The sequence below is a fragment of the Triturus cristatus genome, chromosome 3_1 (genome assembly GCF_964204655.1).
Source record: "Triturus cristatus chromosome 3_1, aTriCri1.1, whole genome shotgun sequence".
NCBI classification, from domain to species: domain Eukaryota; kingdom Metazoa; phylum Chordata; class Amphibia; order Caudata; family Salamandridae; genus Triturus; species Triturus cristatus.
In genome coordinates this window covers 305094656-305122040 of record NC_140583.1, presented here as the reverse complement: position 1 = coordinate 305122040, position 27385 = coordinate 305094656, and the positions used below count along the sequence as shown (strand labels likewise).

The 27385-nt window shown below is 42.6% G+C and overlaps 1 protein-coding gene across 8 annotated transcripts in view; it reads left to right on the top strand.

Moving 5' to 3' along the window:
- Positions 1-27385, top strand: part of ZNF609 (zinc finger protein 609) — an 873827-nt gene that overhangs the window by 749065 nt on the left and 97377 nt on the right. For all 8 annotated transcript variants that reach the window (XM_085643985.1, XM_085643980.1, XM_085643983.1 and 5 more), the window contains one exon: positions 6977-7343. In XM_085643985.1, coding sequence (XP_085500111.1) covers positions 6977-7343 — 367 coding nt within the window. The remainder of the gene's footprint in view (positions 1-6976; positions 7344-27385) is intronic.

The window sequence follows — 27385 nt, the reverse complement described above, 5'->3', positions numbered from 1 at the left end:
ATTCTTCTGCACCCAGTTCATTTTCATGGTCTTAGCTGTTGGTTCCAATCATAATCCACTACGAAGATGTCATGAAACTACCCTGAACGACAGGTTTGTATCTTGCAGGTTAATATATCTTTCTCACACTTTCAGAGACTCACGCAGTATGAGTGTAATGATACCTCCCCACCCCTCCCTCAGCTAGATAAATATTTTTCATTTTTTGATGTCCTGGGATTGAGAAGAATTAACTCTTGTTGTTGCAAACCATGGCTGTCCATTTTTTTTTTCCTCTTTCAGATTGACTTTTCCATTCCATGTTGATGCTACCCAATGACAGCTGGGCTAACGGGGTACTTACTAGAGGATGTTTCATCCTCTCCCAGCCTTTCCTATTTCTGATATAATTGTGGGAAAGCAATCCCCCTACACGTAACCCACTTCCTTAGACGGCTTGATGAATTATGGAAATTCTTAATCAGTTTTAGTTTTCAGTCTGCTACCATATTGTTTGCAAGACAGAGGGTTTGACCTTTTGTTTAAAGTCCTGTATGGTTTTATGCTTCCCATCTGACTGGTTATGGGACCGTCATGCTAGCCCGGACCTGGCTGGTTATTGGGTGTTGGGATAATTGGATCAGTTAATAATAAATTGCTAGAAACTGTTATGACAGGTGCCTTATTATGGCATTGACCACCATTGTTGTGACACTGTAATACATTCTGAAGCCGGGTGTCCTTAAGTGCAGACCTGGGCATTCTATCACGTTGAGTGGCTGTCAGTGTTTGGTTGTGATTGGTTAGTAGTGAGTTTGTTCACTGTTCAGTTTGTCCAGATTGAAGGGATGCTCTTTGTAATGTTGTATATGTATGGAACGGCAACAGATAGGATAGTCATATTTTTAATCTTACTTTTGGGCTAAAATGCTTAATTGGGAGTTACATGCTAGTTTATTACACAAGTGTGTGAACAATGTTGGAGGAAAACAGAAATAACCGTATATGGCTTTTGCCACTACTTCTGGACTACTGTAGTCTAACACACCCCATCCCCCTTTTCCAGTTTTAAACATTTCAGATCCTTTGCTTGCTGTTGACTCCACTGTGCTGGAAAGGTAAGTGGTTTGACAGTTTAAAACAGGGAGTGCTACTTACCCCTGAATTCGTCTCCTCTGCCCTTCCCACTTTGGCTGGGCCAGCTCCCACTTTGCTAGATCATCCGAGATTTCGGACGACTGCTGTAGTCCTCCGATATTCTTTATACACTGTAAACAATGTGCCACATGACGTCGCTGGTCTGTGTAAATCACTTGGCACCAATGTTCTCTCTAATTATTTCATCTCTGTGCGACAGTGTGCACTGCAACCAAGGCTCCGTGAGCGAAGACATACAGCAAGTGTATGTTTTGAGTGAGATGTTTTCTCAGAAAAATCTCACTCCTCCTTCAGAAATCAGTTGTGAAGCCTTTCAGGTTGGTGATCTTTGAAAGTGTTGGTGCATAATACCTGTCCAGAATGTCTGCAAAGGAAACCGAACTTCCGCTACATGGCTTTTAGAGGGTTTTTCTTGACATTTTCAATTTAAATCGGTCAAATAGTGCATTTTATAGGGCGATTATTACCTCAGTTTACAAAATGTCATAGGCTCCGAAAGGGCCCTCATAAAACATTCCATTAAAATTATGGTGTGACAAGCAATTCCTAAGAGTGTTGCATGTTACAATTTAGAATACATAATTTCATTAAAAACAAAAATGTCATGTGTTACAGGAAGTTTGGAAAAATTGCATTTGACATGGCTGATCATTTTCCATGCCACCTACCTACACTTATGGGTCAAAATCAACAGGGGTATACCCAAATAACCCTTTTTATACTTGGGTAAGGGACGTAGTTTTATACAATCACAAATGGTATAAAGAAATACATACAAAAACGTTTTTGAGTAGAGCACATTTAATTACCCTCTCTACAATTATTATTCTTGATGAATTGTATCAAAACATATTTATAACCTACATATATAATAGCACCTAATCTAGAAGAGAAAAATATATATATACACACACAAACATGACATAAATCACAACATTCTATACATAAACCAAAAAGGGACATCAATGTATAACACAATAACCCTAAGAAAATTGTTCTCACTAGTGTCCTTACAAATCTGGAAGGACCACTAAGAGGTAGTCCGAGTGGTACACTTAAGGTCAGTCAACTAGTACAGGTCATTCTAGTGTACCATCATACAATTCCAAACAATCACTATATTTCCAACGACTCCTCCATAAGAAGTGTCTACGTGACCACGTTTCAGCCTTAATACTTCTTAGGCCTCCTCAGGACAGGGTTAATACATTACTGTACAAAAACTGAAAAAGAACAATATTACATCAGACCTCTGTTGTGTAAGGAACAAGCTGGTTAAGAATAGTGACTGCCCTCAGAGCCCGTAACAATCACCAACAGACCTGTGTCGCTCCAACTAACCACTTATAAAGAAGAGATCTATTCGAAAATGCTTTCACTACATCCACCTAGTGAAAAAACGAAAGGCACTAACCACTCAACCCCACCAAAGGAGTGATATCAAGAAGAAAAATAGAAACCATATACCCGTAATCAAAAAATGCCCTGTGTGAAAAACTTAAACCTCTCAAACTTACATCTCTCAGACTGTCACAACAGCCAATAATTCGCAATATGCAGCAACGCCTAATTTTCTAGGCTCTCAGGTTGCGGTACACCTGAAAAAACAATATGCACACCTCTTATAAGCGCAAGCGCCTTTTCTCTTAGTCAAAATGTACTAAAACCGGATGAATCTCGCCATCTATTGCGCCTACCTCCCTTGACAAATGATGGGGCTCCTTCAGTCAGTATATAATAATTCACCCTCTTTGTTACCTCATAGCGCCATATACTCGAGGATCATGCTCAGCCTATATTGTGGTAACACATAAAGTTTAAATAAATACCCCCATCCAATCCATACTCAAAGAAGGTGCGCGCATGACGCATCCGCGCTCAACATCGCAAAACGTACTTATTCTCGAGTATGTAGTGAAATCGATCACTTCTCCGGCTCTCTATTAGTCGCCCGCCGCGAAAAAGCATCCGAAGAACGCTCGCCACTCCGTAAAGTAACTCCTCTACCAGGCGTGCGTCATGGCGTTGTAGGAGCATGATAATAGAAATAGGACTGACAGTTTACACGGGAAGTATCCTTGTGGACGGTTCGGACAGACGACTCAGGACACGGCGTCTAGTTAGAGAGGGTTTTATTTGTGGAAGTACGATTCTGTGCTTTCTATCCAGGTTCTGGCGTCTCTTCCCCAAGGGGTCGGCTTTCCAGTTCGTCTAGGCGTGGATTGGCCAAAGGACGGGTCCCGGTGGTGGACGTCAGAGGACTCCCGGTGCCGACCTCACCGATATAGGGGAGACAAAACCAACAAAGACTCTGATCAGTAGGGTGGTTATGCTAAGGACAGACCAGGGCCCAGGACGTGAAGGGTACACTCCGGTGCTCTCGTGTTAATCTCCTAACCTCTTTAAACGACCGGGGTGCTCAGAAAAGGTAGTGCAAGTGAAGGGGGGGGCAGAAAGGTTCAAGTGCTTGAAGTATTTACAAGTGCGGCGGCGAGAGGCATTTAGGTTCTTTTTCAACCTTCTCCCTCCTCCCGACCCAGCCCGTGAAACGTTCACGCACCTGGGTCAGCCACGCTCCTCCGTGGGAGCGGCTCGGCGAAACGTGGGTGCGGATTCCTCCCTTCTCCGACTTCTCCTTCGACGTAGTCTCTCCCGTCTCCGACCTCTCCGTCGCAGTAGCCTCTCTCGTCTCCGACCTCTCCGTTGCTGTAGTCTCGCTCGGCTCCGTTCTCCTTCGATCTCCTACTTCCGCTCCGGTGTAGCCACACACCACGGGTCTGTCTGCCTCCGGTCTTATTGGATGTTCGTCGACCACGTCATAGTTGTGGGCGTGCGCACCAGGGAACTGATCCCAGTTAAAGGGGAAGACGTCTGAGGATGTTTCTTCCGGGGCTGTCACTCTCCAGTCGTCTTCCTGCAAATCATAAATAACACTGTCCGTGACCTCTGGCACCTCCCACCAGTCCGCCCCATGCAGTCCGGTGTCCCCGCTCGCCTCGTGACAATCCTTAATATTGTTAATCTCTGCAAAGTCGTGGCCATGGTAACGGGCCGATACTTCCAATAAATCTAACATGGTACATTTAAGTCCATGCCTAATCGTGTTGCATATCTTCCAAGTTTACACGCGAGCCTGTAATAAAAATCAACCTCCTATCTATCCCATTTTAAAAAAAGGGACGAATACATCATAGTGAATAAGCAAAAATAATGCACTCTTAAACAAAAATAATGTACACTTAAACATTTCATTTTCTTTTTTCCATCGTGCCCCTTTCAGTTTCTCAATGATACTGAATGACTGACAGGTTTCTTGGAAGGGCCACGGTGGGAAAAAAAAAACACATCTTACAAACGCAGACATGACACCGGGAAATGTGTTCCTGCATCTAGATGTCCACGCCAATAGTGCCCTTTGTACAGCTTCTGTAAAGGACAGCTGCGAGTGTCACCTCAGTGCACCATATAATTCTCTTCCAGTTCTCTGAATGCAGAATGTAAAGAAACCAGTATGAACAGTGAGTAAAACTTCTGGGCTCCTGCCTTTTTACTCCAGCCGTGTATAGTAATTGTAGAGGTCTCTTCGCCAGAACCTACTTCGAAAAGATTGCATTCAAGGTGTTCTACTCGCTGACTCCATGTTCCTGATGAAAGTTGACCAAATAAAAGTAAGTCTAATATTGGTCCATTTGGCAGCTGGAGGTCAAATAGAACAGGTTTATATATTATAAAGTCTGTTTTTCCCAATGAGTGAGGTAGGTCACTCACTACACGACAATGTAGTCAAGATTTCATAGTGAACTTGAAACAGATATCCTAGGGTATGATGACACAGACTTAAGATTTTCTGGTAGATAAAAAAAAATGTAGTTCCACAAAGGTCCATTTGTTGACTCACACTATGATCATTTAAATAAGCACATGCAGCTACTGTACTAGTAGAATTTAAGCACTGGTCTCTCATTGATGCTCTCTAATATTTGAATACAAGTTAGAGTTTGGGTTAGGGAGTAAGCTGCTCCTCTGAACCACAGGTGCACCACAAGAGTGCTGCTGCTATGGGCCAGTTGGGTAAACTTGTACTCTTGCCTGTGTGAGCAGCACCTGTAAAATATTTTGGGACAATTTGAGAAAAAAACAATCTTGTTTCTTGCACAAACTTGCAACAGATCAGAGGAAAGTGTGCTACCACATTTGTATCCCAGAGTTCTTAATTTACTCAGTTCCATTGAGTAATTCATCCAGGGCACCTTCTTTCGCTGTATGCTGGATCTGTAGTCCTTCGACCTTTATAAATCTAGAACCAAGAGCTTCAGAAGTCAAAGAAAATGATTGTCCTTGCTGAGCTACTTATGCATCCAGGTGGGAAACTGTGAACTGTGCTTTTAGTGATCATGGCTGCCAGTGGGGTTCTTCTGAAAGAAATGTGTAGAGCCTTTAATTAGAATAGCTATAACATTTTCAAAGCCTTCTTTGGTTTATGTGGGCCTCTGATCTGTGTGAAGGAAGAGGCAATTTTCAGACAGTGTCCATGCTTTATGAAGTAACATGGAAGGGGCTGAGCCTTCCTCAACCAACCTGAAAATGTTTCTGGGTAAAGGTGGGCACAGGGGTAAAATCAAAGAGCAGTTATTCATAGCAAGAAATGCAATAATGTTTTGAGAAGTTGTAGGTACAGCGGCTTCTACGCTTCTACTTTTGTTTGTTGTGCGCTATTTTTGCCACACTTATTTCATTGGAATAAGTGCTAAAATCTGCGCTTTCTCAAACCCTGATGATTCATATCTCACCAAAACAACCTGCTAGCCAGTTAATATTTTATTTTAGTACAGAGTGGCATAGGCTCTAGATTTTATCCTTTTTAAGCTTATGATATGCTCATGCACACCCTTCCTCCACTATGTTCCAGTTTTCATCTATATTTACGTTTATTCTGTTCTTGTAGTGAGAGTTCTAAATAGTCTAGCTGAAACGAAAGATCCCACACAATCTTGTTTTGTAAACTGAGTTGTTTAATCTGGATTGGTTAGGCTTTTGATTGCTTCTTGGGGTGCTGCACCTCCGATTCTTGCGCCTCAAGTGGCGTACCGCGCGACTACGCAAGTGCGCGGCTTTACAGCCTTTCCTGAGCACAATCTCCTTTCTCCTAGAGCAATGGCAGAGGCAGCTCCTCATGCTAACGCCCAAATAGGACCCCTGAGCTAGCCCCTGCACCTTACCCCACCCCACCAAGACAAACGGAGCAGGCGATGTCAGCAAACCTATTTCTTCTACTGCCACAAACCACCCCCCAACTCCTTTGCCTCCTGCATATGCCTAACATTGCCAGCAGAAAGACATTTGCACCACTCGTCCTTGCCTTTTAAACAAGTGGTCAGCAAAGTGTCTCTTGGTGAAAGGTGGTGAGTGCTGGCAGACGTCAGCTTAGAACTAGCTGCGATTTGACGAGCCTTTGATTTGATTGTAGAAACCCTGGTTGGTGATTTTTCACATTTTTAACCATTGCTAAATCCAACCAATTCACTCTGTGAACTCTGAAACCCTCCACTCTCCCACATGTTATGTTTGCATGTTTCCTCATTGGTGTCCCAGGGAACACTATACTTGCCAAGATTCATGCACGAAGTATGCCAGATACATGAAGAAAAGAACCAGACCTGCATTTTGAGCAATGTTTGGTTTGCTTTTCTTCAGCTATTATATGCAATATGTTTTATTGTCCATGAATTTAAATTATGTAGTTATTTTTCTCTCTGACAAGTAAACATTTTTGTGGAAGTGGCTGAAAGCTTTTTCTTGCATCTCCTTTCAATTAACAAACTTTGATTTCTCAATGTAGGAACCTGAGCCAAGGATGTGGACGTACGTTTATCCCAAGTACTCAGACACACAAAAGGGTGAGGATGAGAGGTGGAAAGAGGAACGTGACAGGAAATTGAAGGAGGAAAGGAGCAGGAGCAAAGACGCAGTCACCAAGGACGATGGGAAAGAGGGCACTAGTGTGGACTCTAAACTGTCAGTAGCTGAAGACCCCCGCTTGCTGGCAAAGGAGCCACGGACCAGTGTTCACGTTCCAGTGTCTTCACCTCTCACGCAGCACCAGTCCTACATCCCCTACATGCACGGGTATTCATACAGCCAAGCCTATGACCCCAACCATCCAAGCTACCGAGGCATGTCAGCGGTCATGATGCAGAACTATCCAGGTGCACACAATGCAGAGTCAGATGAAACATAAGGTTCTTGAGGTCAAATCCGCTCCTACAGTCCCTACCAGTGGGGACATGTTTATTTTATTGGTTGACATCTCTGTTTTACTATTTGCATGCCCTAATTTATGGTCTTGGCTTTGGAATGCTGAGTGCAGGTAGACATCAAGATATTACGTGGAAACAAACTATGGACGATAGTCCTATTGTTACTGGTCATGTCGGTCCTATTCTTTCTTCTTTACTTGGGAATGTGTTGAGGTTTAAGGAGTTCTGTTAACTGTACCTGCCCTAAAATTGTGAATATGGACTTCGAAGCAGTTAGTTTGAAACTAGTTTCTTTATTTTTTTACTCGGATCTATCATTATAGGTGGAAAGCAAAGACCATCTATAGACACATGTCAAATGTGTGGGTTGTGCCTAGTGTAATTTCTGACGGTCAATATAGCCAGATAGGTCGTAGCAGCTTAGTCTCCTGAAAATTATGATTTTTGGGATTCCATTGTGCGCTTTAGTTATGCAAATATGTATTATTTCTTTGTTCTGTAAAGAACAATGATTAATACACATCAGAAATGAGGTTGTTACTTGGTATTTGTTTAGCACATTTTGCCTTTGGTGAGACCTCATAGCATTGTAGACTTTTGGGGGCTTGCATGAGTCGTCTGTGACCAAAAGCACAACTTGTATCTCTCTCTCTCTGTGCCGTCTTTCCTTCCTTTCGTTGATGCTGCACTGTGTCCCTGCTTCCCCATCTTTCTATTTCTACTGACCAACGTCATCTCAGTTTTTCTGTGCCCTTGTTTCTCTGTATCTCCCAATTTCTACCTTTATTTGCACTCATCACCCCCATATCTCAATATCACCCATGCTTTTACCTCCCTCCTGAAAACTCTGCAAGCGGCTGTCCGTTGTCTGTCTTACCATGTCCCCTGTTTGTTTCTCACTGCTGTTTCCCCTTTGTGCTCTTGTCTGCCTATGTACCTTTGTTTGTCTCATCATGTTTTCCTATGCCCTGGTGTTTTCCTGTTTTTGTTTCTAACCATCCAGTTTCCCATGTCTTTGGCTCCGCGTTCTTCCTGCTGTCTGTTTCACTCAGTCTTCCTGTTATGTGCCCCATTACCTTTTCTCTCCCTGTGCCTTCCCACGCACATTGGTCATGTAGTGTTTTTCTTATCCTGTATGCAGGAGCGATTGATGGTGTAGATGCACTTGGGAACAGATGGGGTGGAGGCACAGTGGGTTGCTACAACAGTGAGTAGTTTATAGGCCTTTTGTGATACCAGTATGTCTCTAAGGGAGTCGACAGAATGAAATAAATTGTTTATATTGCCCAAAACAAAAACGTTTTATCAGGGATGACCAACTATTTAGGTCTTATTGGGACTTTGGTAAGAAGACTTTTAACAAAGGAATTTGTATCGTGGTTGCACCACTTCAATTAGATCTGGTCAAATAATCCATATTAAATCCATCAGATAATTAAATGTCCTTCTTTATTTGTTCATTTGTAATTTCTTTTAAACAGAGCACAGCCAACGCGTTTCGTTCTCACAAGAGAACTTCTTCAGGGCATGATTAATATTCACGAAGTAGTGGATGTAAATTTCTATGACTATGTAGTCCCGGTCCGATACGACCTACACGTCCAATGATTGTGATTCGACTTCTAGTTTGTATAATGTTTTGAAATAGCGGGATTCTGCATGCCGGGAAGATCGACAGACAGTACAATGTACCTACGACAGGTGCGGTGGTGATGTTCCTGTCGCAACTATGGTTCTAAACAACTTTCGGGTGACTATCATATCACCATACCATTGAAAAATACCATTAGTTACCCTAGATCGGTACTAACACCATTGTCAAGCTATAAGTCGAATCACAATCATTGGACGTGTAGGTCGTATCGGACCGTGACTACATAGTCATAGAAATTTACATCCACTACTTTGTGAATATTAATCATGCTCTGAAGAAGTTCTCTTGTGAGAACGAAACGCGTTGGCTGTGCTCTGTTTAAAAGAAAGAAGATTACAAATGAACAAATAAAGAAGGACATTTAATTATCTGATGGATTTAATATGGATTATTTGACCATATCTAATTGAAGTGGTGCAACCACGATACAAATTAATTTGTTTCATTTACCCTGTTAATTGGGTTAGGTTCCTTTGGACAGAAGGCGCCGTTGTGGTTTTGCACACAGGAGTATTTTTGGTTCTTGTTAAATATACTGTTTGGTACAATTTCTGAGTTTGGTGCCTTTTGTCAAGTCGGTCCACTGTCCATTTCTGTGTATGCAAGACTTTTAACAAAGGGCAACTATAGCCAAAGCAGTCATTAGTAAAGTAAATTTGTCTAAATTAATTACTCTTTGAAAAGAAGAAAAAATAAACGAAGTAACACTAATATTCCCGAATTTTACATTTGTGAATTCTGCCACTTTAAGGGTTTAAAAAAGCTGCATTGTATTCCTCCACAACAGTGTGATGGAAGCAGCTTTTTTCTGCTCAGTGAGGAACATGGCCTAATGTAGAGTTCCATATTATATTATCAACAGTATTGAGTTGTGTGTACTACGTGACCCAGAGCATTAAGGAGTAGACCCTTGAGAACATGTTAAATTGTTCATAATGTGATGGAGTAATGTGTATATCTCAGAGGACTGCTGTATGCTATGGCTTAAGCTAGGTCCCTGAGCAAAATATTGGTAGTCGAGGTCAAATTTCTCCCCAAGTGAAATGGAGAAAAGTTCACAAAATTCGGGAATTATAATAGTTTTACAAAAGTTTGCACACAGGCCCGTTCATGACCACACATTCCAAAGGAAGAATGGATGTATTGCAGTAGTATTAGACTGCAATTTTATCATCCCAGGTACATGGAATAGTTCAATTGTTTTTTCAAAGCCACAGCAAGGTACCGGACCGGTCCCTTTAAATGGACATGTTTTGTTTAAGTTCAACATAACCTTAAGATAAAGTAGGATAACGCTATAAATCTAGGCATGTTTGGTCTAAATCTCAATCTTGTAGGTGAAAATATTCAAGCTAAGTACTGTCTTTAATTAGACTTTCAAAGTAGTACATGCAGCAACAAAGATGGTATAGAAGCTCTCTTATTTTCGCTCATCCTTCTTTTCAGTGTGCTTTGGAAGCATAAGCTATAGGAAGGAACAGAAAAACACTTCTCCAAAAGATTGTCAATTTAAAAACTTTGAAAAGGCTTCCAGTTCAAATCTTTTCTCCTTGTTTAATGGCCTGCCTTGTATGAGGGCATCACCAACAGTCCAAGTCTGGTTTCTGTTCTTTTCATCTATCAACAGCTCGTGGTACAGGACTTCTCCTGGTGCCCTGGCTGTTTTGAGATTTGCTTGTTTTTGCAGTCTTCTCTTTCTGTAAGGTTTTTATTAATGTGTTTTTTAATTCCAATTGAGTTTACTTTTTTGTTTTAAAACTGCCTTTGGGTTCAAGTAATTTATACAGACTGGTAGTTTCTTCTAGGCAGAACATCATAATAGAACTTGTATTTGGAGAATTTCTATGCAGTGAGTTCATTTTCAATGCGACAATCTGGCAAGTGTTGCTTAAGGGAGACTTTTGTTTCCTGAAATTACACAATTTTCCTGGAAGACTGACTTTGACACCATGTCACTTTTATGTCAGGCCTCTAGCCATTGGTCCAGTATCACCCCAGTAATCAGTTTACCATATGGGCTGCAATTCAATTTACAGTATTGGTTGGAAAGAAGTAATGCTCCCTACAGTAAAGCTATCACAGGTAAAACCTCACTGTCCTTTTCGATTTTTGTCCCTCTTGATTTCCTTCATTTCGTGGAGCACAAAAAAGGTACATGCGTTGAAAAGCATAACAATGATGTTAGTGCCTGCCTCACTTTGAGGTGTAATTTGTGCATACCGGCGAGTGGTTTGGGGATATTTAAGTACCCGCAACACCTTTGTAAATGTTTGGCCTGCTGGGTGCAGCCACACTGGACGGTAAAGCACATACTGTCACTCTGGAGGAAGTGACATTCAATTTTTGCTGGAAGGGGCTTGTGCCAAGATCCATCCGCTTTCCTGGGGTTTTGGTCATGAAGACTGATCAAAACCAAAAGGCTCAGATCTTGTTTGGTGCTGCTCTGAGGAATAATCTATCCTCTGCCATACTGTAATGACTGTCAAAAAGAGGTCATCTGGTACTGCAGTAGCCAAAGTCTCATGAGGAGATTCTTTTCCACTGACGGGTACTCTCATGCATGAACTTGAGGTTTTTCCCTCCTGAATGGGCGATTTGAGCACTGGAACTTGGGTGTTTTGAATTAGAACCTTCAAAGTTAAAACACTTGATATATTCTAGGCAAGTAGGTTAGACAAGTGATGATAAAATAAACAGATGAAACCTAAATTACATTTTCTAAAAACGTTTAGGGAAACATACTAAAAAGAGAAACTTGATATATTGCGGAAAAGAAAAGTTTTACACTGCAAACATATGATGGTGGTTCCAGAGCGCGATACATCGTGGCATATTCCAGAGATTCTAAGTCTGTTTTAAGATTGGTGAGTCTCATAGTCCAAACAAATAACTTGACATTCACTGCTATCTCGGTTTGTGTAGGGCCGATAATTGAAACCCTCAGTACTGACTTCCTGCTTGACACCACCGCTGTATCTGTCATGGGTTAAATAATTATGTGTCTGTTAAAATGCATATCATGTTGGTGAAAGCGAAATGAAGATCTCTGACTTAATTCCATCTTAACTGCAGAATATTTGTTGAAAACTGTAAAAATGACCAGTTTCCTCAACCGAAAAGACTCTTCAGTCTGAAGTTATTTGAGCCTAAAAGTTTACATGGAAAAAAGTCTGCTTTTTGTACATCAGATTATCTTTTCGTTGTGTATCATTGAATAATCCTAAACAAAGCAGTGAAGGCTACAATTACTGAATATTCTTCCTGAATATAGATAGCTCAAGATACAGGAGAATCTGACTCTTCGAGACTTCTTGCTCTTCCACTAGAGCTAAGGCAATATTGGTGATTTTCCAGATACTTCTGATCATTGCATACATTTGTCCGCCTTCGACATAAGGTACACTGCATGCATTTAATCAGCATTTGTCTGTAGGTGTTTCATCCTAAAACTTTGAAGTTTTTGGCTCAGACGTTCTCTGCAACCTCTTTACTTGAAGTCTGATTGGGCATATGGTGCCTCCCTCTCCAAGATTTTTGTCACTGCGTAACTGGATGTTCGAGGCATGTGTGCTGTAGATATACATGCTTTGCATACTCCTGCCTTCTCGTGTTGGGTCCGGATGTTTGTAACTTGTTTTTCTTCGAAGTGCGCATGGGCATTGACTCCATTGTTAGATTGTTTTTTTCCGCCATCTGGTTCGGACGTGTATTTCTGCGACTGGTTCGAAACCGTTCTTCGGGTTCCCCTCGGTGCACAATCCACTCTATCCTCGATGGTATTGTTTCCATACGCTCCTTCCTTCTCTCTGCGTACTGTTTAGGTCAACAAAATGTACTTTTCGATCAGAAAGCTTCGTGGACGGCCTTGAGGCCTAACCGCGCCAGTCCAGCTCTCCGTCAATGGAACGGACACCGTTCAAATTGTTTTCAGTTCCACACAAAGTATATCTGACTCACACTAGGTGTGTAACTTGTGCTTATCTCAGGAGCACAAAGAAAAAGACTGCGACGCTTGCAGATTGTTTAGGTCAAAGAAAACTCTTCGCGATCTTCGGGCTCAACGTCGAGAGATGCCTTGTCAAAGCATTGAAGACATGCCGGATATCTTTGGTGAAGAGTCAGAGCGAGAAGATATTGCTCTATGAGCCGCGGAGGAGGAAGAGGTCTTCTCCGTGCAATTCTGAGCTCCAGATAGACTTCGACGCTGAAGAACTTCCGCAGGGACAATGTGACGTGAGTACAGAAAACCCCTTGCCCCATCAACTCACTGACAAAACCTAAGGCTTCAGCACCACCTCTGCCTTCTGGCCAAGGTCAGCACCGAGATGACGTTTCCGACTCCTCGCCTTCCGGCTCGGCTCCGAAACACAGTAAAGCTTTCCGGCTTGGGACCGAGTTGACACAAACCCTCTTCAGAGCCAAAACCCTCCGTTAACAAGTCAAAATCAGGCTCTGAACTGAAATCCTCCATGCCGAAAAAATAATCTGCCTTCGTAGCCAAAATCTTCCGCACCCAAAGGCCAGACCATATCAGCACTGAAAACACCGGCACCGAAACCAAAAAATGTCTGTGTGGATCCAAATTTAGACATTGTGCCACTGAAAATGGATCCCAAACAGAAGAAACTTTATATTAACCCGGAAACGGGTCATATTCATACCAAGCTACCTCGTAAACACAAGCTTCGTGCTCGCGGAAATTGCGATAATGTGGCATTTTTGCGTTCCGCGTAGAGCGCGAAAAAGTAAAAATTTCCGCAATCCGCATTTTACCGGAAATGTTTTGCTTGCTCACGCTGTAAAATAATACATTCTCGCGTGCGCGCAATCGCCTTACCTGAATCCCCGCGTTCGCCGACAAGTTTTCCCGATCCGGTCACGTTCTCCACGTTGGATTGTTGGTAGCCATTTGTGCTGTCTCGCGACAGTTCGCGCCCGCAGTAACGTAATTCGTCGTGCGATCACGTCTTTCTTCTCGTGATCATGCACCGCGAGACAAGTGAAAACAAGATGGCCGCACCCGCGAGCAACCGCATGGGTAAGTTGGCGAGCCGCGACCACGCAGAAAATACCGCGAACGGGCAGGAAAAAAACTTCTGCATCTTCGCGATAGTTCCGCGTGTTTGCGGAGATTTTTAACATTTTCGCAATAATTTGCGAAAGTGAATTTCGCAAATTCCGCCCACCTCTAGTTGCTACCAGCCCTTTTCATCCACCACCAGCATCCCCCCCCACCCCCACACACCACCCTCTTCTCCGACTTTAAATCCTTGGCATATCACACCTCCGGATTCGCCGCAATCACACCATGACGGGGATGATTTTAATGAGGGAGACACTCATTTACCAGTAGATCCACCGAAGGATTACACAATTAACCCTCCATTAGACAACGACCCAGACCTTTACCCTGCCAAGCCATCTCCACCTGATGACAATGTATCTTATCAGGAACTCATTGCCAGGGCTGCAGAATACCACGGAGTAGTACTACACAAAGAATCCCTAGAACAGGATTTTTTTTTGGAGACATTAGGATCCATACACAGGTCAACACAAACACTCCCTATGCTTAAGGGTATGAGGAGACACGCTGACAACATTTTTAAAGATCATGTGCTTGTACGTAGCTGGACTCCTAGAGTCGACAAAAAATATAAAGCCTCTCCAACAGATCCAATATTTATTAAGGGCCGGTTGCCACTAAATTCACTGGTAGTGTCAAATGCTCGCAAACGAGCTGATTCCCAAACCTCAGGGGACGCGTCTTCCCCGGACAAAGAATCCAAGCTAATAGATACTTCTGGCAAACGCATAGCTACTCAAGCTGCTAATCAGTGGTGAATTGCAAACACGCAGGGCCTCTTAGCCAGATATGACAGGGCACACTGAGATGAAATGGAGCAATTCCTCCAATATCTCCCAGATGAGCATATGGCAAAAGCGCAAGATTTAGTAAATGAGGGAAAAGCTAATTTCCAATTCATCAATAAGATGTGCTCTTGATACTGATGATACGGTAGCCAGAGCGGTCAACAACAGCATCTTACTCAGCAGACATGCTTGGTTAAGTATTTCCGTGTTTAAGCCCAAAGTCCCACAATTTATTTTAAGTACATCATTTGTTAAAGAATATCTCTTTGGTCTGGAGGTCGTCCAGGCACTTGAAAAAATGAAAAAGGACACTGAAGTCGCGAAGTCCATGAGAGCGCTCCATTCTCCTTCAAACAGAGGCTCCTTTCGTCGTTCATCTTACTGAGCAAGGTCCAAAGCCACACCCTCAGACCAGAATACCTCATCTTACAAAGGAAATAACCAATCCTCTTTCTCAAGAGGCTTTTTCCGAGGAGGATATAGAGGAAACGGCTCTAAAGACCGGGGTAAGGTCACCACATCCTGTAACTCCCCTTCGCCTAATTAGCAGTGACTTCCCCACACTTCCCTCCGACAATACCACACCTGTCAGAGGAAGACTTCAACAGTTTCTCCCCATTTGGCAATCCATAACAACCAACAAATGGATGATCGGAATTATCCAACATGGTTATTGCCTGGAGCTATTTATATTTCAATCCATTTCACGATTTAAATTATTCATTCAGAAATCGAATAGTGCATAAACTATTGTGAACCATTTCCGAAATTCTGCCTGAATCCCAGTGCATATTATATTTATAGAACCCATGTGTAGAGAAAGATAAATTCATTTGCGTCAAATTGGCGCCAATACCTTTGTATTCTTAAACACTTGTCTGCATCCCTAATATAATGCAAAAAGATGAAAAATAGAGAGGAATAATCATACTGACACTGCAGGACACCTGAGGCAAGAATGTGCTACCAAGGTATAAATATCTATCATTCCTTTTGTTAATAAAAGATCCTACCTTTAAATTTTCCGTCCATGTAGCATAAATATTTTCCAATGCTTCCCCAAAAATAAACAACGCTTCCGCTCCAAGTGAGATCAATATCCTACTACTCAGTATCCATCTGAATCGCATCCAATATTTTAAATTGTTTAAAAGACCAGCGACGTTTTCACTCTAAGCAAACCAGAAAAAAAACAACTCTTTAGTACCAATCAATTCACCCATATTTATCTCCCCTTATGCAGCCCATGCCTAATAAGCTAAACCCTCCTTACCTCCCCGGAAGTCGGTGCTTGTTGCCTGTACTCGGATTCTCGCAGTTGAAGACACGGAGAGGTAAGGAGGGTTTAGCTTATTAGGCATGGGCTGCATAAGGGGAGATGGTTACAGGTAGAAATTGATAGTTGATACTACCTATGCTTATCTTTAGGTGTGTGATTAATTCAATCGGATTTTAAGACGGGGACGTTATGGAGGATATGGTATGACGATTCTATATGGGAACACTCGGAAAGGAGGAACTCTAGATTATTCATGTGGAAAAGGTAACAAACTAACCCCGTATAAACTTATTTACATCTGATCAAGAGTCTAAATATGGGTGGATTGATTGGTACTAAAGAGTTGGTTTTTTTCTGGTTTGCTTAGAGTGAAAACGTCGCTGGTCTTTTAAACAATTTAAAATATTGGATGCGATTCAGATGGATATTGAGTAGTAGGATATTGATCTCACTTGGAGCGGAAGCGTTGTTTATTTTTGGGGAAGCATTGGAAAATATTTATGCTACATGGACGGAAAATTTAAAGGTAAGATCTTTTATTAACAAAAGGAATGATAGATATTTATACCTTGGTAGCGCATTCTTGCCTCAGGTGTCCCGCAGTGTCAGTATGATTATTCCTGTCTATTTTTCATCTTTTTGCATTATATTAGGGATGCAGACAAGTGTTTAAGAATACAAAGGTATTGGGGCCAATTTGACGCAAATGAATTTATTTTTCTCTACACATGGGTTCTATAAATATAATATGCACTGGGATTCAGGCAGAATTTCGGAAATGGTTCACAATAGTTTATGCACTATTAGATTTCTGAATGAATAATTTAAATCGTGAAATGGATTGAAATATAAAGTCTTTTTTATTATTTTGACCTGCACAAGGCATATAAAATGTTATGTGATAATATAGAATCTGAACGAATTGATTTATAATTTATTGTGATCAACACGATTGATATTGAAAGCGGTATTTGAAATGGTCAAATATGATGAATTTGCTCTGCACAAATGGAGATTTGATTAGTCCTCTACACAAGATTGTCATAAGTTGGGTATTATGGCAGATGTATAAATGCCACACTGTGTGATTACAAATATGTATTTTATATTGTTTCTAGCCCTGAAGAAGCCGTAGGTTTTATCCCGACCACGGTGAAACGCGTTGGCAAAAGGGATTGGAATTAACCAGATTAAATGAAGATGATTACTGGAATTTAAATTGTGTTTGGATTGATATTTTGTTGAGATTGATTGTATAAGCTGTGTGCTCCAAAAAGTCTAGTTAATTCATAGGCAAAGCTGTCCTGGTCCAGACGGACAATATGACAGCAATGTACTATGTACAAAAACGGGGGGACCCACACTCTCTCCAACTGTCACGCCTCTCAAGCCATTTGGAATTGAGCAATCCATCACAGGATTTTTTCTTCTGGCAGAACACCTTCCAGGGGTAAATAATCAGATTGCCTACCTCCTCAGCAGAAAGAGGCCGCAAATTCACGAGTGGGAACTTCATCCCCAAGTTCTCCTTCCATACTTCCAACAATGGGGATTCCCACAACTTGTTCGCCACAGTCTACATCACAAAATGCCCAAACTTTGGCACCAGGTTCCCACACCCGCTCTCAAAGGACAATGCCCTATGGATGAACTGGTCAGGGATATTTGCCTACGCTTTTCCGCCTCTCCTACTCATCCGGTGTCTAGTCTGGAAGCTCAGGCAAACATCCCTCACGCTAATCCTAGTAGCTCCCACATAGGCCCATCAAGCATGGTACACCACCCTGTTGGAGCTGTCAGTAGTTCCACATCAAAAGCTGCATCTCACCTCCAGGCTCCTTACGCAGAACCATGGAGAAATCGGACATCCAAATCCCACAGAACTAAACTTAGCAATCTGGCTCCTGAAGTCATAAAGTTTGGTTATTTAAATCTACCACCAGACTGTATGACTATTCTAAAAGAAGCAAGAAAGCCTACTACCAGAGCTGCTATGCAGCAAAGTGGAATAGATGTTGACTACTGTAATAACAAAATCAATCCTCTAGTTCTTTCCATACAAAATATCTCTTACCTGTTACACTTACAGGAAACTGGACTGGCATATATATCTATTCGTTTGCACCTGGCTGCGGTAGCTGCGTACTTGCAGCACAGGCAGCATTTATCACTATTTAAAGTTCCAGTAATCAAAGCCTTTACTGTCTTGAAAAAGGTAATACCACCAAGAATTTGCCCCGCGCCAGTATGGAAACTTAACATTGTCCTTACAAGGCTTATGGGTCCACCTTTTTGAACCATTGCACAATCGTCCTTTGCAATTTCTTTCATGGAAAGTTGATTTCCTCATTGCAATCACTTCATTAAGGAGAGTTGTTGAGCTACAGGCATTAGCCTTGGCAGAACCCTTCTTTCAGCTCCACATAGACTGGGTAGTTCTTTGCACCAACCCTAAATTCCTTCCCAAAGTGGTTTCTGCTTTTCATATAAACCAATCTTCACATGCTTGATGTCAAAAGAGCTTTTTTGTGCTACATGGATCGAACCAAAGATTTTCACAAAACAACTGTTTGTTTGCTCCACCTCACAAAGGCGATCCGATCTTTAAATCTGGCATTTCAAGATGGATTGTTAAATGCATTCAAACATGCTCTGCAAAAGCTAAAAGAACTTTATGCATACCCCAGAGCGCATTCCACTTGCAAAATAGGGACTACTATTGCCTTTTTAGGTAACATTCTTCTAGTTGACATATGTAAGGCAGCTACATGGTCTACACCACACACATTTACCAAACACTACTGTGTAGATGTTTTAGCACGCCAACAAGCTAATGTAGGCCAAGCAGTACTTAAAACACTTTTTCAATCAACTGCAACATCTACAGGTTAGACACCGCTTTGGGAATATACTGCTTTGTAGTCTGTGCAAAGCATGTGTATCTACAGCACACATGCCTCGAACGGATTGTTACCCACTAAGCATCTGTTCTTGGCAGGTAGAGCTGTAGATTCACATGCGCCGACCCGCCTCCCCGGGCACCTATAGTTGTTCCAGTACTTCATGATATATTCATACGCATGGACATCTCTATTCTACACTTACTCCATTCTCACCCTCTTGCGGGAAAATAGTCTAACAGTGGCGTCGATGCGCACTATCACTGAAAGGAGGGGTGTCACCTTTCCTCGTGATTAGGAAAAGACTTTGAAGAAAAACAAGTTGCAAACATCTGGACCCAACACTAGATGGCAATAGTATGCAAAGAATGTGAATCTACAGCTCAACATGCCAAGAACAGATGCTTACTGGGTAAGTAACATAATCCTTCCAAACCTTTTGGGAAAATGATAGATCCCCAGCCAAAGAGTAAGGTGAAATTGCCTTTATGGGGAATCTGGTACTTTAAGTTCTGTATCTCCCTTTTTCTCAACATTTGCCTTCATTACTCCATTAGCATATTTTGTGCTACAAACCGATAGATGACTGCATGGGAATTTGTCTAAGGCACATGGAAAGAGGGAGCCATTTTTATTCACAAGAAGAAAGTCTGCTTGAGCAGTGTTATTTTACAATGTTTTTAAGTGATAACATCTTTTGAAGGTAGTTATGTTCTGGCCTTTCTTGTTGTGCAAGCATTGCCAACTATGTTAGAGAGGGAACAACAGAAATTATATTACCAGAATTGTCATTTTGTTTTGCAGCGTGAATCTTTTCTGGATTCACATGCAGTGTAGTATTCTGCCATCTGTTTGGCTGAGCCAGCCTCCAATGACTTAGTTTTAACCCACAATGCCCCAGTATGTGGTCACCATCTTCGGATTCAGTTTTTCTGCTGTCAAGTTAATAAGCAGGGTCCAGAGCTCCAAGTTACGAATTGTCTAAGCAGGAGAAAGAGGTGAGCAAAAGCCTGAAGTGCAGTACCAAGAAAGGGAACATATCACAGACAAGACACCAAATGCCAAAAAAACAAAGAAAAGGCAGGAGACTTGTTTTCAGTTGGGCGTGGACCATGTGAGATTGGACAATGCATAGATGGTGGATGGTAGCTATCCCGAGACCTCTTATGACATCTTGAAGCAATAAACCATGCACCTTTTATGTTCTGCCACACCTAATGCCATAAGCTGGCACAAACGGACACCCACAAGGTCAGCAAATTCTACTTACTTACGGACCACAAGTTGGAAAGCTATAAGGTGTGCTAGGCCAAGGACCTTGAAAGTAAGGGAGAAACAGCGGTAGGCCTACTACGCCATAGCCCAGGCTAAGCAGGTGTCCCAGGTCAGACGACGAAGACATCTTGGAAGAACGATAGGAGGCCTGGGATAAAAGGGGGTCAGAAACTATTGATACAGTGTCAATAGACTTGCAGACTGAAGAGGTATGGCGTAATACATGGAAAGAAACTGTGCCAGTGCCAAAAAATCTTACACCCACGAAGTCTAAAAACACCAGCGCGCATCAGCCTTCATACAGTGTCTCAATTCTGAAAGGAGATCAAAGTTAGAGGTAGGACAAAACAGAACGAGAAGGAAGGTTTGGCACTAAAAAGGGAGGCTGGATCAATGTCCAAAGAAAGAAATGCAACCTTGAAGCCGTAATGGTGTTACTATAGAAAAAGAAAGTTACAGCAACTCATGTAGTTTAGGATCCCCCTCAAGGCAGGAAAAAGCAACGTCGGTAAAGAGGGAAACCTAGAATTACAACCACCAGTGACCGCAAGCCACAGGATGAAGAGCAAGAAGATATCTGAAGAATATGAACAACCCATGTGGGAAGACAGCTGACATGGGGCTGGAATTTGAAGGCTGACTCCTCTGAAGAGGAAGTCGACTCCTATAACATTCCAGACCATAACCGCCTGATCACCTATCAATATACAGTGCAGTAGTCCAAAGGGCAGCAAAGAAATATGACGCACAAGCTGAGGCTTGTTTTCTCTAGAGACCTTCTTTCATTGCAGAAGAACCAGTCTTGCCTATGCTTGTTCACATAATAGAGCAGAACAAGATGTTTAGAGAACCGCCCTCTTTGAAGGCACGCACCTCAATGGTGGAAAAGAAATAAGAGACTTTGAGTCAAGACTCCATTTACATCCATAGTAATAAACCAGCTTACTTCATCATTGTGTAAGGAATAAAGCAAACGCTCTTGTGCCTACCAGGCCACCACCAGATAATGAGTACCAAAGGAGGGAAGCAGTTGGTTAGGATTGAGAGGTCAGCAGCCACTCAATGGCTCATTTTCTAATGCAGAAGACTGAGGCTCTCGCACGTTTTGATTCTACAAACAAAGAGGGCAAAGGCAGTCATACAAGATCGCAAGACTATCTCAAACACATGCCTCAAAGTCTTCCTTGATGCTGTTAATAGGGCAATCTGGCAGATGTGCAAGAGAACCACTCTGAGGCACTATGCCTGTCAGGGACAGGCTGTCAACGTTTAAGCTAGAAATACAGGCATCTATGAGTATGCCCTTCACGGGGAAAACTGTGGTGGAGGGTTCATTGAAATAAATGAAAAAAGATAACAAAAACAGTGCCAAAGGGTCCTTTTAATAGAGGCCGAAAACCAGTGCGAAAAACTGACTTCCAGCAAGTACAACAGCAATAACAGACCATTCGGGGACCGGAAGCTCTCGTTACATGGCTGCAGTGCCCTCACTTGATGTTAGGAAAGCACTCCTATTTGTAGGAGAACTAGAGGAAAGCGCCTGCCATAAGAGTGCATGGCACATCAAGGGGGAAGCCCCGAACACTTAGCAGTAAAAGGCATACTGGTAGGTTTCACACAGGAGTTTAGGAAAATCACCTCTGACAAGTGGGTGTTAAACCTACAGTAAAGCAGGACTGTTGTATACAACTGAAGCAGATACCTCCAAACATCAAGCCAAAAATGAGAGCTCGCAAAGGAGAATAATTAAGACTTTTTCAACAGGAAGTACAGGACCTTCTGCAAAAGGGTACAATACAGGAGGTGCTAAGAGATGAACAGAATCAAGTAGTGTACTGTGTAGATGTTTTCCTTCTCAAACAAGATATCACAATAAGACCTTATATATACCTGAAATTTCCTAACACATTCACCAGGACACAAAAATGAATGATAACCATCCTGAAAGGAAGTTATTTCACTACTGCGGCAGGGAGACTGCATGACATTCTTAGAACTCAATAACCCCTACTTCTACATGCTGATGAATGCTGCCCAGAAGTAGTATCTCAGGTTTGTGGTCATCCGCTCAGGGTTGTTCCATTAGGGATAAAGTAAAGTACCAAAGATGTTCACAAAATGCCTAGTAGTAGTGGCTGTGCACTTACATGTGCACCCTTACCTTGAAACCTAGGTTGGTGAAAGTGAGCTCGCTGAAACAGTGCCAGAGAAACCTATATCAAGTAATGGAGATGATGCACAAACTGGGTTTCTCAGTGAACATGGAGAAATCTAACCAACAGAGGAAGAAAAAGATTTTCCTGTACTGTCTGGAACCAACCAATTTCAGCCTAGTTGCATGATTTCTGAGGATCTAGTCTTTGGTGTCCCAGATAGGCTTATGGAGGTACTAAGGGAAGTAAGACTGCCTACCACATACAAATGCTATGCTGTCAAGTGGACTACGTTCATTTACTGGTGCAGTAATCCTCTACAGTTTCATACACTTGAGGTACCATGGGGACGGAGGAACCTTCTCACCACTGCAGTGATTAAAATGTTATTTGAGGAAATGAAAAGGATTTCACCACCAAAGTCCCTGCCCTTGCCAGCGTGGCACCTCAGCCTGGTACTGGCGCAAACTCATGCAACACCCATTTGAACCAGTGCACAAATTAGAACTCCTATTCCTAATTCTAAAATCGGCCTTTCTAGTTGTAGTCATATCCTTGTATAGTGTGAGGAATTGCAAGCCGTTACTATTCATGAGCATTACCTACAGATACATATAAGTATATAGTAGTTATGAGAACTAACCCACGGGTTATCCCAAAGTTGATATCGCATTTCCATGTGGACCAATAAATTAAATCTGAAAAATACAAGGCAGTAAAGGCACAACACACACTAGACATGCGAAGGGCCATCATGTACTACATACAAGAAACATTAGGAAAAGCCAGCAGTTTTTCATGTCACGTGCACCAGGGAACACAGGTCTCCAGTGTCTAAAGGAACTATCACAAGTTGGATAGTAAAACCATCCAAAACAGCTATACTTAAGCAGGGAAGACCCTTAACAAAAAAGGAGTGCATGCTACAAGAAAAAAGGGTCCATTCTGGCTCTCAAAGCAAATGTCTCCATCGATGACATATGCATGGCCTCCACATGGTCATCAGTCCATACCTTCTCAAAGCAGGGAGGCACAGAAAGGGCAAAGTTCTAAAACCCCTTTGTGCGACCACGAACACTCTTAAGCCCATCTTTCCACTAGTGACTAATACCGCTATGTAATCTGTTCACCACATGTGAATGCTGCAAAAGTAGGTGGTTACTTAAAAGTATCAGCAGTTAAACTGAAGATGGCAGCCACTTACTTTGCATTGTAAGCTTACGTTTGACATCCTCGGGGGGCCTGCATCTCTCAACCTCTGGTAAACCCCCAAAAGAAGGAAAAAATAAGACAATATGAAGAGTTCCGGACCCAACCATTAGACAACCGAAATAATGTACAGCATGTGATTTCAAAAAAACCTTAAAGTAACAACACTGTTACAGGTTATTAACAGTTTCCTTTCTCATTTTTCCGGTATTTCATAAATTGATGGCATGTATTCATTAGTTGCTTCAAACATTTTAAAGAGGCACGTTGGTCAGCATTTTGAAGCTAACTCAAGTAAATGTTAAGCTCCTTTCCGGGGCATTTTGGAGCTGGGGTTGATGCTTCAATGGCTTTTTAGTTTAGTTCCAAGGTGCCCCTCCGAAGACCGTATCTTTTTACTGTTGACTTAAAAAAACAAGCATTTGCAATGCAATAGGTCTCGCATTTGCGAAAATTTGAACTATTGGCATTGTAAATGACTGCCTTTTATTTGTGTTTTGCAAACCTGCAAGAGGTGTGTAAACACACACTTTGTACATATAGTCGTTGCTTAGGAGAAGCTAGGCTGGTAGTAACGGCACCTCTTTTACTGCCATCCTGGCTTCTCATAAGCAAGGACTATAAGTTTAAACACTATTTAAAACTGGCTGCTTCTAGGAAAAGTGGCACTACAAGCAACCTCAAAGTACTCAAATTCTAACAGATAAAAGGCTGATGTCAGCCCTGTGCAGATTCAAACCACTCTCAGCCATACTCAGCATCTCGCATCTGTGTTAGCTTGCGCTGTTTCAAACCACTCTCAGACATAATCCGCATCTGACAGATAAAATGCTGGCTCGGCTTGTGGGGTTTCAAACCACTCAGCATCCGACAGATGAAATGCTGGCTCGGCTTGTGCTGTTTCAAACCACTCAGCATCCGACAGATGAAATGCTGGCTCTGCCTGTGCGGTTTCAAACCACTCTCAGACATGCTCCGCATCTGACAGATGAAATGCTGGCTCAGCTTGTGCTGTTTCAAACCTGTCAACAGCAGATACGGCAGAAATCTATACTATGCCGCAGGTGCACAAGCCTGCAGAACAATAGTACCGGGCAACTTGGTTTATAAGTAACCACGTGTACGTCATTGAAATTCTATTTACAATGCTGCTGGGGGAAGGCACATGCGATCTTCCTCGCGACACGCTGGGCACGTGCAGGAAGGGTTCAAAACAAATTTCCACACAGGGCACGTTGTTATTCTCAGAAGCATGTGCACAGGACTGTAATAAGAGCATTAAACACAATAAAAGCGGGAACACGGCCCTGGGCGTAGTTCACGTAGTTACGCTACGCGTAGCTGCGCGAACTGCACTACGCACGCTACACGAACTGCGGTAGGGAAATGCTGTTCGCAATGATTGCACAGTGCCGGATGCTTGTCTGCACTGTGCAATCATTGCGAACGGCATCATACACAGTGCAAGCGGTCGTTTTCTGCCGCTCGAGTAGATTTGTACTCGAGCGGCAGCTTTCTCAATGCGGACTGGTAGTTTCTCATCACGAGCATACACGACCACTCGCAATGAGAAACCTGAGCTCCCCACGTTGAGAATCTCGCTGGTAGGTTTATTTTCCACGTTTGCGATTGGCAACTTGATGTTGCCGATCGCGAATGAGGAAAAAGTCTCGCCGGGATGTTGATTTTGCTCGCTCGCGGTCGAAATGCCCGCTACGCGTTTTTGCATTGTGCTACGTGCAATTTGCGTAGCGCGTAGTTGCGCAAACTACGCACATTCCGTGAGCGTGGCGTAGTTTTCCGCCCAGGCCTAGTGACATCCTCTGGACTGTGTGTGTATAGTAAATGACAATGCCTTTTATTTATGTGTTTTGCAAACCTGCAAGAGGTGCGTAAACGCACACTTTGTACATATAGTCGTTGCTTAGAAGAAGCTAGGCTGGCAGTAACTACACCTCTTTTACTGCCAGCCAAAGCGGTATTTCTCACCATCCCCGGGGATACGGCTTCTGGCTGAAATCGCATACAAAAAATGCCTGCAAGAGTTTTTGCCACAAAACAAGGTTTTGTTAAGTTCAGAAAACCAAACTTGCTAATCCTTGCAAACTTTACAATCACAGAAAACCTCATAAGCAAAGATTTTAAGTTCGAGCGCCCTCAATACAAATTCACCACACATTCTGGTCAGCCTCTACACATGTGAACAGAACGTATTTCTCCAAGGTACCGAAAGTACCTCTACCACAGCGCTCTTCCTGTTCCACTTGCTTTTAAGCATACTTATATACATTAATTTCCCCCACACATGTGCTAAGACTGGGAAGTGGTTAAACTCATTCAACTCGTCCTCTCTACGCTGTGCCAACTTCATCTGAGGAGACTGCTCCTCTGCGCCTAATGCTTCCACAAATGCGTAAAGGGCATCTATCCACTGTCGCATAGCAGGTTCCCAGGAAAGAGACTTAAGCAGTGGTGAGGGCAAAGGTCCATGAAGGTCACTTGAAGGTTACCACCTACTTCTAGCTCACCACCAGGGTACACATGAAGACGCTGTAGGCCTCCTATAAAGATAACTTTGCAACTACTGGGAGCAGATGCTTCTCTTTTCTTACAGTCCTGGACACACCTCTTGGGCACAAATCTTTTTCATTGGCTTGAAATATAAGCTGCCCTTCTTTGATGTCAGCCAGTGATTTCCCCGAGCACCACCACAAAGAAGGGAAGCACCTGTTATTTTTTTTGCCCAATGCGCCCATGTTTCCGGGCCCCCGGTTGTCTCTGCAAATTGTATTTGAATATCACAAAAGCAGGGCTTCTTTACTTTTGAGATATGAAATATTGCTAATGAGGCAGCCACTGGGTGCTGTACTATGCTGCAATTGTCTAGACAAGTTTCTCGGACAGGGTTTCTATTGCAGACACATCTGTGCATTAGGTGGTATGTAGGGTGAGGAGGAGAGGCCTAATGTACGTAGTGGAAGGGAAAAAAACTCCAAAACCATGGTTATACAATCACCGTGGGTAACTAACCCCATCACATGGGATTTTCATCCCAAAGAAAATTTGAAAATCTCAAGGGGCAGCAGGACCCTTTAGCGAGAAATGAGAGCTTTGTGCTGTAGGTATTATGCACAAAGAAGGGGATGAATCCACAAATGAACGTAAAGTGAGTGGGGGTTGCAGTGCTGGTGTAATAGTGTGAACAGAGTGTATTAAAACTAGTGACGGGACGGCCAGGAGACTTCTGTTGAACAATGCCGTACCGATGCTAGATTAAAAGGAGTGGAGGCTCCACTCCTTTTAATCTAGCATCGGTACGGCATTGTTCAACAGAAGTCTCCTGGCCGTCCCGTCACTAGTTTTAATACACTCTGTTCACACTATTACACCAGCACTGCAACCCCCACTCACTTTACGTTCATTTGTGGATTCATCCCCTTCTTTGTGCATAATACCTACAGCACAAAGCTCTCATTTCTCGCTAAAGGGTCCTGCTGCCCCTTGAGATTTTCAAATTTTCTTTGGGATGAAAATCCCATGTGATGGGGTTAGTTACCCACGGTGATTGTATAACCATGGTTTTGGAGTTTTTTTCCCTTCCACTACGTACATTAGGCCTCTCCTCCTCACCCTACATACCACCTTTT